The sequence below is a fragment of the Canis aureus genome, chromosome 20, assembly GCF_053574225.1.
Source record: "Canis aureus isolate CA01 chromosome 20, VMU_Caureus_v.1.0, whole genome shotgun sequence".
Classification (NCBI taxonomy): domain Eukaryota; kingdom Metazoa; phylum Chordata; class Mammalia; order Carnivora; family Canidae; genus Canis; species Canis aureus.
Window position 1 is genome coordinate 22,848,689 of NC_135630.1, and position 16,938 is coordinate 22,865,626.

Consider the following 16,938-nt stretch of genomic DNA (forward strand, 5'->3'; position numbering starts at 1 on the left):
TTTATTTGAGAGAGAGAGAACATGAAACAGGGGGCAGGGGCAGAGGGAGAAGCAGACTCTCCAACTGAGTAGGGAGAGCCTGATGTGGGACTGGATCCCAGGACCCTGGGATCATGACTGAGCCCAAGACAGCCACTTAACCAACTGAGCCAGCCAGGCGCCCCCTTTTACAGTTTTTATGAGAGAATTTTTGTTAATATATAAGTAAACCGACAAAATTTTCCAAAATGATTAAAGGTAGTAATAATATAATCTCTCTGCCAAGTCTTGCACTTCTGAGCACTTGTATGATATCCTAATTTCATTTTTATGATCTCTATAAGAAAATAGTATGTAAAGTTGTGTACTATTTCCATTTGATAGGTCAAGAAATCAAAACGTGTGAATAGTTGGAGCTGATGTATCAAGAAACCCCAAAGAAGAAACTTCTACTTCTAGTCCACTGTTCTCCCCACTATACCATGTTAATTCTCTGAAGACTACTTTTTGAGAAGTAACAGAAGCCAAGTAAAAACAATTGAGATATAATAGAGGCCGGGTAAAATGCAATTTAGTGATTACCTGTCATTTTTTTTTTTTTTGATTACCTGTCATTTAGTGCATTTCCTGTTTTAAGATTTCTTAACATACAGTTCTTTCTTTTTCTTCTTAAAGATTTTATTTATTTATTCATGAGAGACACAGAGAGAGAGGCAGAGAGACACAGGCAGAGGGAGAAGCAGGCTCCATGCAGGGAGCCCGATGTAGGACTTGATCCCAGGTCTTCCAGGATCATGCCCCAGGCCGAAGGCGGCGCTAAACCGCTGAGCCACCCAGGCTGCCCAACGGATAGTTATTAAAACAGTTGGCAGGAAGCAATCTTTTTGCTAATGACCCCAACCCGCTGCTTTCCTGCCCCCAAGGTATCTTGAGGAGAACTCTCTTACCTCCGCTCCTGAATATGTATCTGTTTGGAAGATGAGTTCATCCAGATTCACGTCATTACTGATTGGCATAGAGTGAAACTGCAGGTTAAGTATTTCCCTTCTTGTCGCTGCATCTGGTAAAGGCACATAGATGATTCTGTCAATTCTTCCAGGCCGCATCAAAGCCTACAGGGAAGATGAGACAATGCAGATTAACCAAACTCAGAACTGACATTACGCATGAAAGGTACCAAAGAAAGGGGGATATCTATAATCTCATGAATAACCCACTATCACCCATAATTAGCACATAAAACAAGTGCTAGTGATTTCTATAATCTATTTCAAAGATTCAAACAAATAATGTTCAAGGTACTTTTGAAAATAGCAAAACAATGCTTCTGAGGGGTTTTCTGCTTCTCAGCAACTGTCAGGTCAATAAAAGATGTCTATTTTCTCTTAGGGAAATGTGTAATATGATTTGTATTCACTATATCAAAAGACTTTTTTTGGGACTTCCTGCAATAACTCTTAAAATATGGGTTAAGCTGTTTGAGAGAGCCCTCAAAATAGCACAGCTCTGATAAAAGAGTACTTCTAGACCTGAAGTAGTCAAATGAACTTCCTTCATATTTTATTGGAGCCTAATGCCTAAATTATCTTAGAGCTAATGAATTAATCTACTCAGAAAACTTTACTGAGCATGCACTATACATTAGACAGTGTTCTTGATACTAGAAAATTGCATGAATAAGATAGATATGTGTAAAACTGATGGTGGTGATGGTTACATATGTCTGTGGATATACTAAAAGCCACTGAATTAAATATTTTAGATGGGTTAAATTTGTTATGTAAGTTCTATCTCAATAAAGTTATTAAAACAGATACAGATCTAAAATATGTGTGTGTATTAAGAGGCTGGGGCAACTTTTAGTTGGGGTAGTGAGAGAAAGCCTCTCTCGGAGGTAACTTAGGCAGATACCCAAAGGAGTCAGCCTTAGAAAGATCTGGGGGAAGAGTATTCAAGGTATCAAGTAGAGAAAGCAAGAATGACTGATATGTTCCCAGAAAAGAAAAAAAGAAGAAAAAAAAATCAGTGTGGTAGACTGGATGAAGGGAAAAGAGGTAGGAAATAAGGTCCGAAAGATAGTCATAGGCAGATCTTAAGGCCTTAAAAGACCTGGTAAAGACATGTATTCTACTCATAAAGAGAAGTCATTGGAAGGTTTTAAGTAGAAGATGAACTGGTATGATTTATGTTAAAAGATCACTCATGGGGGCAGCCCCGGTGGCGCAGTGGTTTAGCGCCGCCTGCAGCCTAGGGCATGATCCTGGAGACCTGGGATCGAGTCCCACATCGGGCTCCCTGCATGGAGCCTGCTTCTCCCTCTGCCTGTGTCTCTGCCCCTCTCTCTCTCTCTCTCTCTGTCTCTATGAATAAATAAATAAATTATAAAAAAAAAAAGATCACTCATGGGATGATATGTGTAACTACAGTCCCAGAAGGAAAGAGAAGATTGCGCAGAAAAATTATTTGAATAAAAATGAGTCAAAATTTTTCCAAATTGGTAAATAAACAAATTTAAGGAGCTCAGTGAATCTAAAATTAAATATAAAGAAAACCACACCTAGACACGTCATAGCAAACTGCTGAAAACCAAAGACAAAATCTTGAAAGCTGCCAGACTGAATACAGTGAACAATAATTTGAATCACCAATGACTCTCAATCAAAACAATGAAGGGCAGAAACCAGCAGAACAACATCTTTAAAGTGTTGAAAGAATAAAAATGTCATCCTAGAATTCTTGTACCAGTGAAAATATTCTTTAATAATGAAAGAAAAATTAAGTCATTTTCAGATAAAAAGAGAATGAGAAAATTTGTTTCTAACACAACTGTACTACAAAAAATGCTAAATGACATTCTTCACGTTTAAGGGGAATAACCTAAGATGGAAAATTGATTCTTTAGGAAGAAATGAAGAGCACTGGAAATGAAACACCACAAAACTGTACATGCCTTCCACCTTTAAAACATTACTCTTGGTGCTGACATAATCAGAAATGGCATTTCTTGAAGATTTAAGAGACACTTATAGTGAAATACAGCACATTCCTATATGTGCACTTTTGAATGAAATACCCAGAAAACAAGGTTTGATAGAAGTAAATACAGAAAATAAGGAAGGGGATCCCTGGATGGCTCAGTGGTTTGGCACCTGCCTTTGGCCCAGGGCGTGATCCTGGAGACCTGGGATCGAGTCCCACATCGGTCTCCCGGCATGGAGCCTGCTTCTTCCTTTGCCTGTGTCTCTGCCTCTCCCTCTCTCTCTGTGTCTATCATAAATAAATTAATTAATTAATTAAAAAAAAAAAGGATTTTACTAAAAAAAAGAAAAAGAAAAAAGAAAATAAGGAAGACAGGAACTCTAACATGAACATCTTCTAATTAAAAGAACAAAAAAACATCAAAACCTTGAAAATGTAACTGAGGCCACACATAAAACACTATAGAAAATACCAACATCAAACCTCATATGGTTGCTCTGTAGAAATTAGTTCTTAGAGAATCAGCACACACACACACACACACATACACATCATGATATTCTGTGAGTAATACATTGTCCTCTGTCTCTGAACCAAGAATCTCATGTCTTTAGCCAAGCTCGCATGAAATTGTGGCAGGCTAACTTGTTAGCTTTCTAATAGGGTAAAGTTTCAGAACCTTTATACTTCTTGACACGTATGTTCCTAAAAATGGAGTCTTAAAATAATATAAAACAAAAATTGACAGGATTAAAGAGATAAAAAGATAATTCCACAATCATAATAGGAGATTTTAACTCTTTTCTTAGCAATTACAGAACTACTAGAAAACGAATCAGTAAAGATAGAGAGGATTGAGGATCTGAACAAGACTATCAATCATTGTGACTTAATTGATATTTATTTATGGACCACTATACTCAACAGCTGCAGAATACATATTTTTTCAGTATAATTGGTATATTCACCAAGACAGCTCATATGATGAACCATTAAACAAAACTCAACAAATTCAAAAAAACTGAAATCATACAAAGTAGTGCCCTGACTATAAGAAGGTAAATTAGAAATGAGTAACAATCAGACATAGAGGAAAATCTCAAGCACATGAAAATTAAATAATACCCTTCTAAATCAATCACATGTCAAAGAAGAAATCACAATGAAATTAGAAAATGTTTCGAGTTGAATGATAATGCAAATCTAACAGTCAAGATTTGTGGAATTTGGTTAAAAGCAGTGCTTAGAGACAAATGTATAACTTTAAATGTTTATGGTGGCCTTTCACGAAGATGGCGCCAAAGGCAAAGAAGGAAGCCCCTGTGCCTCCCAAAACCAAAGCCAAAGCAAGGCTTTGAAAACTAAGAAAGTGGTGCTGAAAGGCGTGGATCTGAACAGTCACACAAAAGAGAAGATCCAGGCGTCACCTACATTCTGATGACCCAAGACCCTGCGTCTCCAAAGGCAGCCCAATATCCTCGAAAGAGCGCCCCCAGGAGAAACAAGCTTGATCACTATGCCATTATCAAGCTTCCCCTGACTACTGAGTCGGCCATGAAGAAAATAGAAGACAGCAATACATTTGTGTTCGTTGTGGATGTCAAGGCCAATAAGCACCAGATCAAACAGGCAGTGATGAAGCTCTATGACATTAATGTGGCCAAGGTCAACACCTTGATCAGGCCTGATGGAGAGAAGAAAGCATATGGTTGACTGGCTCCTGAGTATGATGCTTTGGAAGTTGTCAACAAAATTGGGATCATCTAAACTGAGTCCAGCCAGCTATAAATCTAAATTTTTTCACCATGAAAAAAATGTTTATGGCAGAAGTGAAGTCCAAAATCAATAACCTAAGGTTCAAGAGTAAATACAAGGAAGGAAATAATAAAGATGAAACCAGAATCAATGAAATAGGAAACAAACAATAGAGAAAATTGAAAGTCAAGGGTGGTTCTTTGAAAATACATTTTTAAAAAGATTTATTTATTTGTTTTAGAGAGAGTCGGAGAGAGAGAGAGAGCACATGAGTGGGGGGAGGGACAGAGAGAATCTCGAAGTAGATTCCACACTCAGTGCAGAGCCTAATGCCAGGCTTGATTTCATGACCCATGAGATCATGACCTGAGCTGAAATCTGGAAAGATTTAAAAAAAACTTACAATTCTAACCCGATTGAACAAGGATAGAAGAGAGAACAAATCACCAACATCAGAAATGGAAGAGAAGTTATCACTATAGATTCTACAGATAGCAAAAAGAATAAGAGAATACTATGAACAACTTCATGGCAATAAATTCAACAACTTTGATAAAAAGTTTCTTTAAAAAATCCAGTTATCAAAATGAACACAAAATGAAATAAAAAAATCAGAATGGCTCTATATGTAAAATATTTTTTTTAAAATGGAACTGAATTAATTAAAAATTGAATTAATTATGACTTCCACACAAAAGATACTCCAGCCCTAGATGGTTTCACTTCTGAATTCTACCAAAGAAGAAATAACATCACAATTGTACAACCTTTTCAAAATAAAGAGAAGGGAACACTTTCCCAGTTGTTTTAGAAAGCCAGCATAATACTAACTTCCAAAACCTAACAAAGATATCATAAAAAAGGAAAATTACAGATTAATGACCCGTGTGAACACAGACCCTGAAATCCCTAGAAAAATATTAGCAACCAGAATCTCACAATATATAAAATGAATAAATCATCTTAACCAAATGCAACTGGTATAATTCACCATATTAACAGAATAAAGAGGGAAATTCACATGAACATTTTCATATGTGCAAAAAAGCTTTTGACAAAATTCAAGATCCACTCATGTTAAAAAACCTTCAGCAAATTAGTAATATGAGAAGTGGTATAAAAAAACTGGCAGCAAAAAAACAAAAAACAAAACAAAACAAAAAACTGACAGCTAATATAATTAATGCTGAAATTTTGAATACTTTCTACCTAAGATCAAGAACAAGGTAAAAACTCACTACTTCTACTGAAAAATATAATAGAGGTACTAGTCTTCACTCAAAGGCAAAAGATAAAGGACAAAAGGCAAAAACCGGGCTGGTAGGGGGGAAGGAAATATAGAACTTGGAAGGGGAAAAGCTAAAACTATCCTCATTTGCAGATGACATGATTGTTTATGTAGAAATACTAAGGAATCTATAAAACTACTAGCAAGATTATAGAATATAAGCTGATCATAAAAATTATATTTTATATATTAAGCAGTAAACTAATAAAAATGAAGTTTTAAAAATCCACTTTATGAGAATACATAAAAAGCTTTTGTGACAAAATGTAAGACAGAAATAAAATTAACAAACACTTCACTGGAAACTAGAACACTATCAAGAAAAATTAAAGACCTACATAGAGAAATACTATGTTCATGAATTAGAAGACTCAATATTATTAAGATATTCATTATTTTCAAATTTATCTATAGACTCAGTGCAATTTCAAAAAAATTTTACAAGAGCTTTTTTTAAAAAAAAACTGACAAAATTTATATGGAAATGCAAATGAGAACAGTGATAGCAGGGTAAAAAAGAAAAAAAGTTGAAGGACTTACACTATCTGATTTCAAAACTTATAATGCTAAAAAAATAAGACAGTGTGATAAGGTTCAGAGATCAATAGAACAGTAATGGAGTCCATAATGTTTTTTATTTTTAAGGCATTCAACTAGGAAAGGAAAGCATTAAAAAAATAATGCTGCAATGACGAAACACTATTATTTATTTATAAAAAGGATTGGTTTATTTTATTTTAGAGAGAGAGAGAGAGAGAGCGCGCGTGCAGAGGGGAGGGACAGTGGTAGAGGGAGAGAGAGTCTCAAGCAGGCTCTGTGCTGACTGTGGTGCCCACCTGGTGCTTGATCGCATGATGCTGAGATCATGACCTGAGCTGAAACCAAGAGTCAGATGCTTAACCGACTACACAGCCCAGGTGCCCCTAGATATTCATATTTTAAAAATGAACACTGATCCTTATCTGACATCATATCTAAAAATTAACTTGACATGGATCATAAACCTTAACATATGAGCTAAAACTACAAATTTCTAGAAATATAAAAAAATTAACAAACTCATTTCTAAAATTTTTTTTTCTTTTCAAAAGCTACCTTTAAGAAAATGAAAAGGCAAGCTACAGGCTGAAATAAAATGTCAATTGGCATATCTGACAAAAAAATTTTGGATCTAAACTATATTAAAAAAAACCTTAAAAATCAATAGTAAGAACACAATCAACAGAAAATGGGCAAAAAAATTCCTTCTCATAAAGGAAGCTATATGGTTGAGAAGTAAATAAAAAGATGCTCAAGATCCCTAGTTATCAGATCAAAGCAAATTTAAACCACAATTTTATGACATCATTATATTCTTATAAAAATGACTAAAATTAAAGACACTGACAATACCAAATACTGAAAAAAGGATACAGAGCAACAAGAACTTATACACTGTTAATGGGAATATAAAATACAACAATTACTTTGGAATACTGTTCACAGTTTCTTAAAAATTTAAACATTTCCCATCATAACAACCATCTATTCTACTTTTAGGTATTTAGCCAAGAGGAATAAAAACATATATCCAGACTTGGATATTTATTCACAATACCCCCAAATTGTAAACAATCCACATGTCCACCAATTCATGCATGAATAAACAAAGTATATATATATATATATATATATACACACACACACATATAAGAGAACACTAATTGGCAAAAAAAAATGAACTACTGATACACTTAACAACATGCATGAGGTCTCAAATTATTTTGTTGAGTTAAAGGAATCAGCTATGAAAGAATACATATTATATAATTCCATTTATCCAAAATACTAGAAAAAGCCAGTCTAATCTATAATTACAACAAGCAGACCAGTGGTAGTTTGGATCCTGAGGCAGAAGAAAAGATGGATTGCCAAGGGGGCAAAAGTAATTTTTGGGAATCGATTGAAATATCCTATACCTTGATTGCAAAAGTGGTCAGGTGGCACCACAGGTTTACATACATGTTTACATTAACTGTACACTTTAAGTTGGTGCAGTTTATTTTTGTACGTAAATTATAGTCAATTAAAAAAGTAGTAACTTGTATTTGTTAGATTCTCAATATTTACCAATCAGTAAATACAAGGGCACTGGAGATGTTCTCAGATTGTCTCTATCAGGAAAGATTACCTCCTTCAACTAAGGAGTTTGAAAAAATTCACATAAGAAGTGGTCAATAAAAAAGAAGAAGTAGTCAGTAAGAGAAAGAATACTTATTTAACAAGCTGTAACAAAATCAAATTTTATGATTTGGCCATGGTGATAGATTGGCATGTATCACAACCAATTCAATCCTATAGTCAACTCTTTCTCTCTTTTAAAAATGTTCTTTACTGGGATCCCTGGGTGGTGCAGTGGTTTGGCGCCTGCCTTTGGCCCAGGGCGCGATCCTGGAGACCCGGGATCGAATCCCATGTCAGGCTCCCGGTGCATGGAGCCTGCTTCTCCCTCTGCCTGTGTCTCTGCCTCTCTCTCTCTCTGTGTGTGTGACTATCATAAATAAATTAAAAAATAAAAAATAAATAAATAAATAAAATAAAAATGTTCTTTACTTTATCATGTTTATATGCTTAGAGTTCTAAATAGATTGTTAAAACTCGTGGGATCAATTCCATTGTACCTCATACCACTGCTTCATAAAACACTCCAGTAAATGTTAACAGATGTAATACAGAAAAGGATTTTCTTGTTAAATAATGTTTGGGAAGCAATGGGTAGAAGCAAAATTAGATAGGTTTCCTTCCATATGCAAAAATTTTTGGAACCCATACTAATAGATATTAAAAATATCCAAGAGAAGGCTATAGTTGTATATACAAATTTTATCCCAAATTCTAATCATAAAACATCTCAAAAGCTAATATTCCATTTCACTTTGTAAAATGTTGGTGTGTACTTTTTGCATATGTCTCAAAACCTACAATATGGTGGTGAATGTCTACCAGATAACTATTAATTCTTAAGTTATGTATAAATGGGCAAGTAAAAAATCAGTTGACAAATATAAAGATACTTCCTTTGTTTAAAGATGAATGTTTTAATTATTTGCAGACTATTCTCCACACCCAACATTAGGACATTTGGTGAAAAATGAGGCATGATCAGCTTCCTTGAAACGTAATTTATAATAGTATTCAAACTGCATTTTAATTATGGGGATCATTTCTCTCCTACCTAAAACAAATACAGAATTCAGTAAATTAGAATGATTCCAGTAAATACATGGCTTCAAATTATTAAAAATGCTAGTTAAGACAAATAACATTGTTTATATTATCCTTAATAATCTATAAAGCACTTTTCAAATATTGTATTTCACTTAATATCTCTCCAAATCCTGGGTAGTTATTGTCATACCACCATTAAGAAAAAGAAAATGAGGCCCGAGATCACACAATAAATGGCAGAAAGTAGGCTGAATGTTGAATCAGTTTTTTTTTTTTTTTTTACTCTACTCTCCTGCCAGTACAATGATATATGGTATTGGTGGACAAATGGAAAAAAATCTTATTCTGAAATGATATAGGTAATAAAAGAAATTTAAATAATTCTTGCATCAGAAAAATTATTTTACATTTACTGTGGGCCAGGCCCTGTTTTAGGTACGGGGGAAACAGCTGTGAATAGCTTGGTTATTTTTTTTTTAAGTTGAAGTTATCCTTTTTACTCTTATGGGAAAACTCATACTCCAGGCTATTTTAAAATTTCCTTTCTAATAGTTGAAAGAACAACACAGCAAAGGATATAGAGCATACACGTCATCTAAGTCACTGGAACAACACTCAGCATGCATCTGTGCCTGCCTCAGCAACCCCCCACAACTCCCCCCAACTTGTAACTGTCCCTGGGCAGTGCAGGTTGAGTACACTTCAATGATTATAATGTTGTCTGGGCCAACAGCCAGCTGGTCTTTTCTGGTCTGATCTTGTCAGTGAAAGTTAACTTAAAAAAATAGTAGGAAAGAGCTTTCCTTCCTGTAGAACCCTGAATGAGTTAACACCCTTCCTAGAATTTCTTTAAAAATACTGTTCTGGGATATTAGGTGGAAGAATGTTTTCTGAATGATGCCATGTGGTGTTATTTTAAAATCACCATATAGACAACTCTCAATGAAAAAAATAAGCCAAGGCTTCCTAATACTACTCAGAGCCCTTCTGGCCCCAAGGTCATAGATACTGTGCTGCTACCTTAAAACTCTATTTAAAAATATCACAGGACAAACTGCCTTTTCAAGAGAACTTATTCAAGCCCTTGGCAAGTCTCTACATCTCAGCCCTAGTTTCTTCTTGTGTGAAAAGGTGGTTCTTTAATCAGAGAGAGGACTATGAACTCTGACAGGAATTCTCCTCAAAATACACAGAAGAAACATCCCCACACAATTTTGTAAATAATACCATAAAATTCACCTGAAATCTGCTTGTGCACCCAAGACTATGAATTATTAGATGACCTTTTATATAGGACTTCCAGCCCTTATTCTAGGACTCCCATCGTAGTATCTTTCCCAAGGAAATGCCCATAGCTTATGGTACATGGTGTTTGCTGAAAATGTGTTAACTATTTTAGTGATTACACCAATTAATTAAACTAATACCATTATCTTTTCTTCTTCTGACCTTTACAGAAGAGACTTAAGAGCATTTCTGGTATTTCATATTAAGGATTCTTACTGATCCAACTCTATTACCTCAGTTATGGGGCTGCCTTTCCTTTTTATAAATTCTGAAATTCAACACTTGTAATTTCATATTCTATCAATGCTCAAATCTAGTTTAGTTAGCACAGAAATACTTGTTCAGACCACGATATTAAAATAGACACTTTGAGAAATCAAGTCCCATGGCTCCAATGCATTTCAAATGATCAATAGGGTATGTGTGTCACTGTACGGAGTGGAGTACCATCCTCTGGTAAAGAAAAACAACCACTGGGCCTTTACATTTTACTCTAATAAAAACATATCAATGTATCATGATTCTTGGAGAAAAGAGTTCCAGAAACTGGGAAGAGAAGTGGATCCTCGGTAACAGCTCTGATTTATTTAAAAGAAATCTGTATCTTATTCTAGGCATCTCTCTGTCTCCTTCTAAATTTGATTAATAGGCATGGTTCATGCTACTTCTTAATTCTTTCTTGAAACAGTCATTTCTTCTCTATCTTCTGTACTACATATGCATGTGTTTGTTTATGGTTCCTCTTTCCCTACAGGCTATAGGCTGTATATCATGGCAGGTATCATATTCTTTTATTCAACACTGTAAACTTGGCAATACAAGGCACTCAGTATACTCAATACAACACAATCTCTTGTCTGGAATATCAAAACTGCCTTGTTAGTTGTTTTTCTGCATGTAGTCTTATTCTTTCCTTCTTCAACCACTCCTTATCTATATCACTGCTAGAGTGATCATTCTTATATTGCAAATACTGAAACCTATTTTCTAATCATTTAATGATACACCTTATCGATGGACAAATGAAAATAATTCTTGTAATACAGAAAAGGATTTTCTTGTTAAATAATGAGGGAAAGAGTTAAATTTAAGCATAGGCTTTCAGGTCTCTATAGTTTTGCTGTAACTCTCCTACCTTATCTGCTGCTACATGCTGAAATATTGGGAAAGAGTCAAATTCAAGCATAGGCTTTCATATCTCTATGATTTTGCTGTAACTCTCCTACCTTATTTGCAGCTACTTAAGTACACCTAAGCAGTCACAGTTAGCCAAAAACATCATGCTGCTCTCTACCTCCTTGTCCTCACACATATTTCTCTCTCTACTCAGAATATTTTATCTTCTTGTCTATAGACAAGTTTTACTTCTTGTTCAAGTCTCAGCTTAGAAGTCTACTCCTTATAACCTTTTATGACTCTACAAGGTACATGTAATTTGGCATACATGTTAAAAGTGAGGATAAAAGAATTCAGCCTACCTGGGTTAAAATTCTAGGTCCCTCATTTATTAGCTGTATGTTTGGACAGATCATTTAAACCTCTTGGGACATTAAAATCCTTAACAATTTTAGTCTCTACTCAGAGGATGGCTCTATGAATTGAATAATATAGTCTATATAAAGTGCTCAGCACATGGCATGGATGTTTCAATTAAGATGCTATTATCATTATTACTATTCCTGTGTAATTATCCCTAGTACTTGACCAAGCTCCTTAGACATAGGACATGCTTGTTATCTTTGGAACTTAGCACATGGTAGATGTTTTTTGTTTTGTTTTGTTTTGTTTTCAGAGGCGGAGAGAGAAAGAGGCAGGCAGAGAGGCAGGGACACAGGCAGAGGGAGAAGCAGACTCCATGCTGGGAGCCCGACGTGGGACTTGATCCCGGGTCTCCAGGATCACACCCCAGGCTGCAGGCGGCGCCAAACCGCTGCGCCACCGGGGCTGCCCGCACATGGTAGATGTTAATGTTCTTTGAATGAATGAGAGAATAAATGTTCTAAAACTATGAGATTAGAATGACAGAAAAGTAGGCTTAAAATACAGATTTTTTTTTTTTTTTAAGATTTATTTATATATTTTGAGGGGAGGGCAGAGAATCTTAAGTACTCCATGCTGAGCACTGAGCCTGATGTGGGGCTCGATCTCATGATCCTGAAATTATGACCCGGGCTGAAATTAAGAGTCCAATGCTCAACTGACTGTGCCACCCAGTCGCCCCAAAACACAGATTCTTGATTTATCTTTCAAACTCTCAATGTTAAAAAGGATTGTTATTTAACAACTCTACTTGCCTTTTCCTCTCTTTGCTTTTATCATAGTCCCTGAAATGCTCAATTCACAGCCTTTTCATAATAGAGAAAGGAGAACTTATAGCAACATACTTACTCTTTTCAATAGAAATCTGATAAAGGAATCACTAAAAGACAGGAGGGCCTAGAATGTGCCTGTATTTATTAAATCTTTCCATGTTGCTGACATTACTCAGCCTAGAGATGGACACAGTTGACTTCTGGAAATGTTTCCTACCTTTGCCTTTAGCTGTTATCTTTAAAGATTTTATTTATTCCAAACTTTATTGAGGAATAATTGACAGATATAACTGCACATATTTAAGTGTACATGATTTGATATACATATATATTATGAAATGATTACCGAGATCAAAGTAATTACCATATCTATTAACATATCCAAAATAGTGAACTCAATTTTGTATGTAATAAGAACACTCAAGATCTACTCTCAGCAAATTTCAAGTATACAACCCCTTATTATTAACTATACTCACTATGCTGAACATTAAATACTCAGAACATACTCCTCTTATAACTGAAAGTGTACCCTTTAACTAAATCTTAAATATTCACGTGATATTTTGAAAGTAACTAAAAAAACATCAATTGAGCTGCTTTTTTGTGCAAAGCACTATTAATAATACAAAGAAGCATAAGACTTGGTCCTTACTTTTAAGAATTTAACATATTAAAAGTGGAAAACAGTCCACATACAGAGTCAAGTGCAGCAAGTTTTAATCAATTGGCTAAGACAGTAGCAGAAAAGATGACAAAATAATTTTAACCACATGAATAATTTTTAGCCACATTAATCAAAAATTTAAGGATGAGAATTAAATTAGAACTTGATGAATGCTGGGATACTAAAGCCAATCATTTAATGAGATAAAATCAGCAATATTTACCAATGGATATATAAAACATTTTTATAAAGGCAGAAATAATTGAGAGAAATATGTTAAAGATCAAGATCAATTACACCTAAAATAACCAATAGGCTCGGTTGAACCAAGGAAATCAATTTTTAGAATTCTTCTTTTATAGCTTTCAGCTTAGTAAACATTTTTATAAGAAATAACTTGACATCTTTTGATTTTTAATTTTATAGTATGATTAGGAAGTAGTAATGATATATATTTATACTATGCTCATCAGCCTTTAATTAAGTAATCCCTATGAGATGGGTATATATGATTCCATGGGGAATATAATCTACGAGGGAAAGAAATTGTTTACAAAAGCCAAGGAAGCAAGAGTTTTTATTTGTATTTTTAAAAACATAAAATCATTGTGTGGTAGGTAACTGTCTAAGCTTAAAATTAAATGATTACATCTGGCTCAGAAAATGGAAAGTGAGAATTTAAAATTAGCTGATTTAAGACTTTGGAAATAAGGCACTTCAAATTTCCTTTAAAAAATCTAGAAACACCTGCGTGATCTAAGTAAGCTAGATCTTAAGACAAGTAGGGGAAATTTACTGGGTTGAAAAGGTAGGAAAAGGCAGAGCAAATACTATGCACAAATAACTAAAGGTACAGCAATGTAAAAAACCACTCCTTTGAGGGAAAAAGGTTTACTGTGGTCACAGGGTGAGACAGACCTTCCCAAATGCTACAGGGGATTAGATTACAGTGGTGCTTAACATATTGCTTCCTTTAGCTCTCAGGTGGGTTAGGAGCCCAGGGAAGCCAGAGGCTCTAGGTGGTCAGGGTGACTTTATCTGGTTATTATTCCATGTGTGACGCGTCATGAAAACATTTAAGAAGCACTGGCAGAGAATTCTTGAAAACATGGATACGAAGGTAGATGACATAACAAAAAACAACTCCAGGGGTATGATTATATACATATAGTGGGTAATGTCAAGGACTTTGGTCTTTAGCTTACAGCCCATAGGAAACTGTGGAAGGTTTTTAATCAAGCGAAGGATGGGCTCAATTTTTCTTTAAGAAAGTAAACAATTCTGGCAGCAGTATGGAGGTGGCACAGGAATGAAGTGTAACTTCCAGTTAGGAAGCTAATACAATCTTGAGGTCTTAAATTAGAACACGAATAATAACAGAGGCAGTGAACTTGTAATGGACGATTTAAGAGATACCTTTGAAGTAGAACTGTCCAAAGTTTTCAACTTATTATTAGACATTTCCCCCTTTTGACAATGCCTCTCCATTTTGCAAAGGAAGATAAAGATAAAGCAGGATTTATTTTAGATAGATTTTAATTTGTATTTGTATTCTGCAAAGAGAACAATACTTATCAAATTAAATCTGGATCTCATAAGCCACGATTTCATTTTTCAATGGCTGGAAATGCTTTTTAAACAACATTTCAATTCATATTATAGCTACTTACAATATTCAGTTATTATCAGAGTTACTGGTGCTTTTAGTGCTCAGTTTGAGACTTCACAGAGCAGTTCAATTCCACAAACATGTGCTGAGTATCTACTTATGTGCCAGGCACAGGATTAGGTACTAGGGTTAGAATGTTCTTTGTTCTTTGAAAAATAATTCTTTTAAAAAGGATTTCTGTATGACAACATCTGAGCATGTGTTTGTATTAACACAAATAAGTCAATTGGTCTGTAGGCTATCTGTCTAATGTTGGGCTTGCTCAGTTTTGTAAAAACTCGTAGCACTGTGCAAGAAAAGACTTGATGCATTTGACAGCAGGTGTGTAGGAAGAATGTATCACAGTAAATGGCAGTACTTGATGATGAGTACAAATGAGTAAAGAAAACTGAACAACAACACACACACTCTTAAATTCTTTTACTAGAATGTTTTTCATCCACTTCTATTTAAAAGGTCCTTTTACAAAACCAAAAGAGTATTTATCTAGAATTAATCCTAATTTTTCCTCTTATAAAAAGTGAATTTGCTTTTTGATGAACTACAGAGGAGAACTGAAAATAGTGCACGTAATCTTTTGAATATCACTGTAAAATTCAATCTTTTAAAAGTTCTCTATAGGATAGAAGGATAGAAGGATAGAAGGATAGAAGGATAGAAGGATGGGGAGGAGGATCTCCTTACATATGTATATGTTGGTTTTAATGGTATGAAATATCAAGGAACCCATAGGCTCTAAACAGGGGTGAAGGGTGAGGGGTGGCTGTGATGTGGAAAAATCAGCCACCCCCTGCTTATTTCTCCAGTATCATCTACCATTATTTGGCCCCTCCCTGCCTTTTCCTTTCTACCAATACCAAACTCCTTCTAGTTCCCTGAAAATAGCACATCCCCTCACACCTCTGTACCTCTGTATGTGCTGATCTCTCTGTCTGAACAGTCCTACCTATCCCTAAGCCATGTACTCCAGGAAAATTCTAGTTCTCCCTTCAAATCAGTTCTGCATACACAAAAGAATAGTTATTTTCTTGTCTATATTACTTCTAAATACTGTTCACATGTCTGTTGCACATATTACACTACAAGATTTCTTTACATGTTCTAATGCCCTCAATGATCTATAAGTATTCAAGGGACATATATTTTTCCAAATTGAAAAAAAAATCATTCATCAAAATGTAAAGTGATCTACCAGCAGACACCTACCAGATGCAGAAGAATGCAGACAAGAAATATGTAAGATATCAGGTGTTACCAAAAATACATTGCTGAGAATATGAATTTTTGGATAGTTGTTTTTTTTCAACTCATATACAAACCATTTTGAAAAAAGTAAAATAGAAATCATCTGACTCATACTACGTAAAATAGATACGTTTAATGTAAGTGAAACTTTTCTTGTGAATTAAAAGTTTTCTACCTTCCTCACAAACATTATTTGTTGCTAAAGGGAACTGTTAAGGAGAGAGGGTAGCAAGACAGATTTATGTAGTGTGACCTGAAGGGGCACCACAGGACTGATGGGACTGCCTGTAGAGTGAGCAGCCCACACTTGTCCGGTTCCCAAGTTTTCTATAGGCACTAAGCTGAACACAGGTATCTCCCAGCCTCTTTCTTCGAATGGACTGATCATTTTTTCCCCTCCTGCCAAAACCCCAATTTTTTAGGGTACAAAATACTAAAGTATAGGTAGTTCTTTTTTTTTTTTTTTTAAGATTTATTTATTTGAGAGAGAGTGCACATGCTGAACAGCGCCTGGGAATGTGGGTGGAGGGGTAGAGGGAGAGAATCTTGA

The 16,938-nt window shown here is 35.0% G+C and overlaps 1 protein-coding gene across 6 annotated transcripts in view; it reads right to left on the reverse strand.

The window, feature by feature from the left end:
* AFG2A (AAA ATPase AFG2A) overlaps positions 1 to 16,938 on the reverse strand; it is a 353,318-nt gene that overhangs the window by 91,562 nt on the left and 244,818 nt on the right. For 5 of the 6 annotated variants that reach the window (XR_013358870.1, XM_077861116.1, XM_077861118.1 and 2 more), the window contains exon 15: positions 927 to 1,091. Coding sequence is in view for 4 of the 6 variants with exons in the window: in XM_077861116.1 (XP_077717242.1) it covers positions 927 to 1,091 (165 nt within the window). In the remaining 2 variants the exon portion in view is untranslated. Of the gene's footprint in view, positions 1 to 926; positions 1,092 to 16,938 lie in introns of those variants that run through there. The other variant, XR_013358872.1, reaches the window with a different exon arrangement.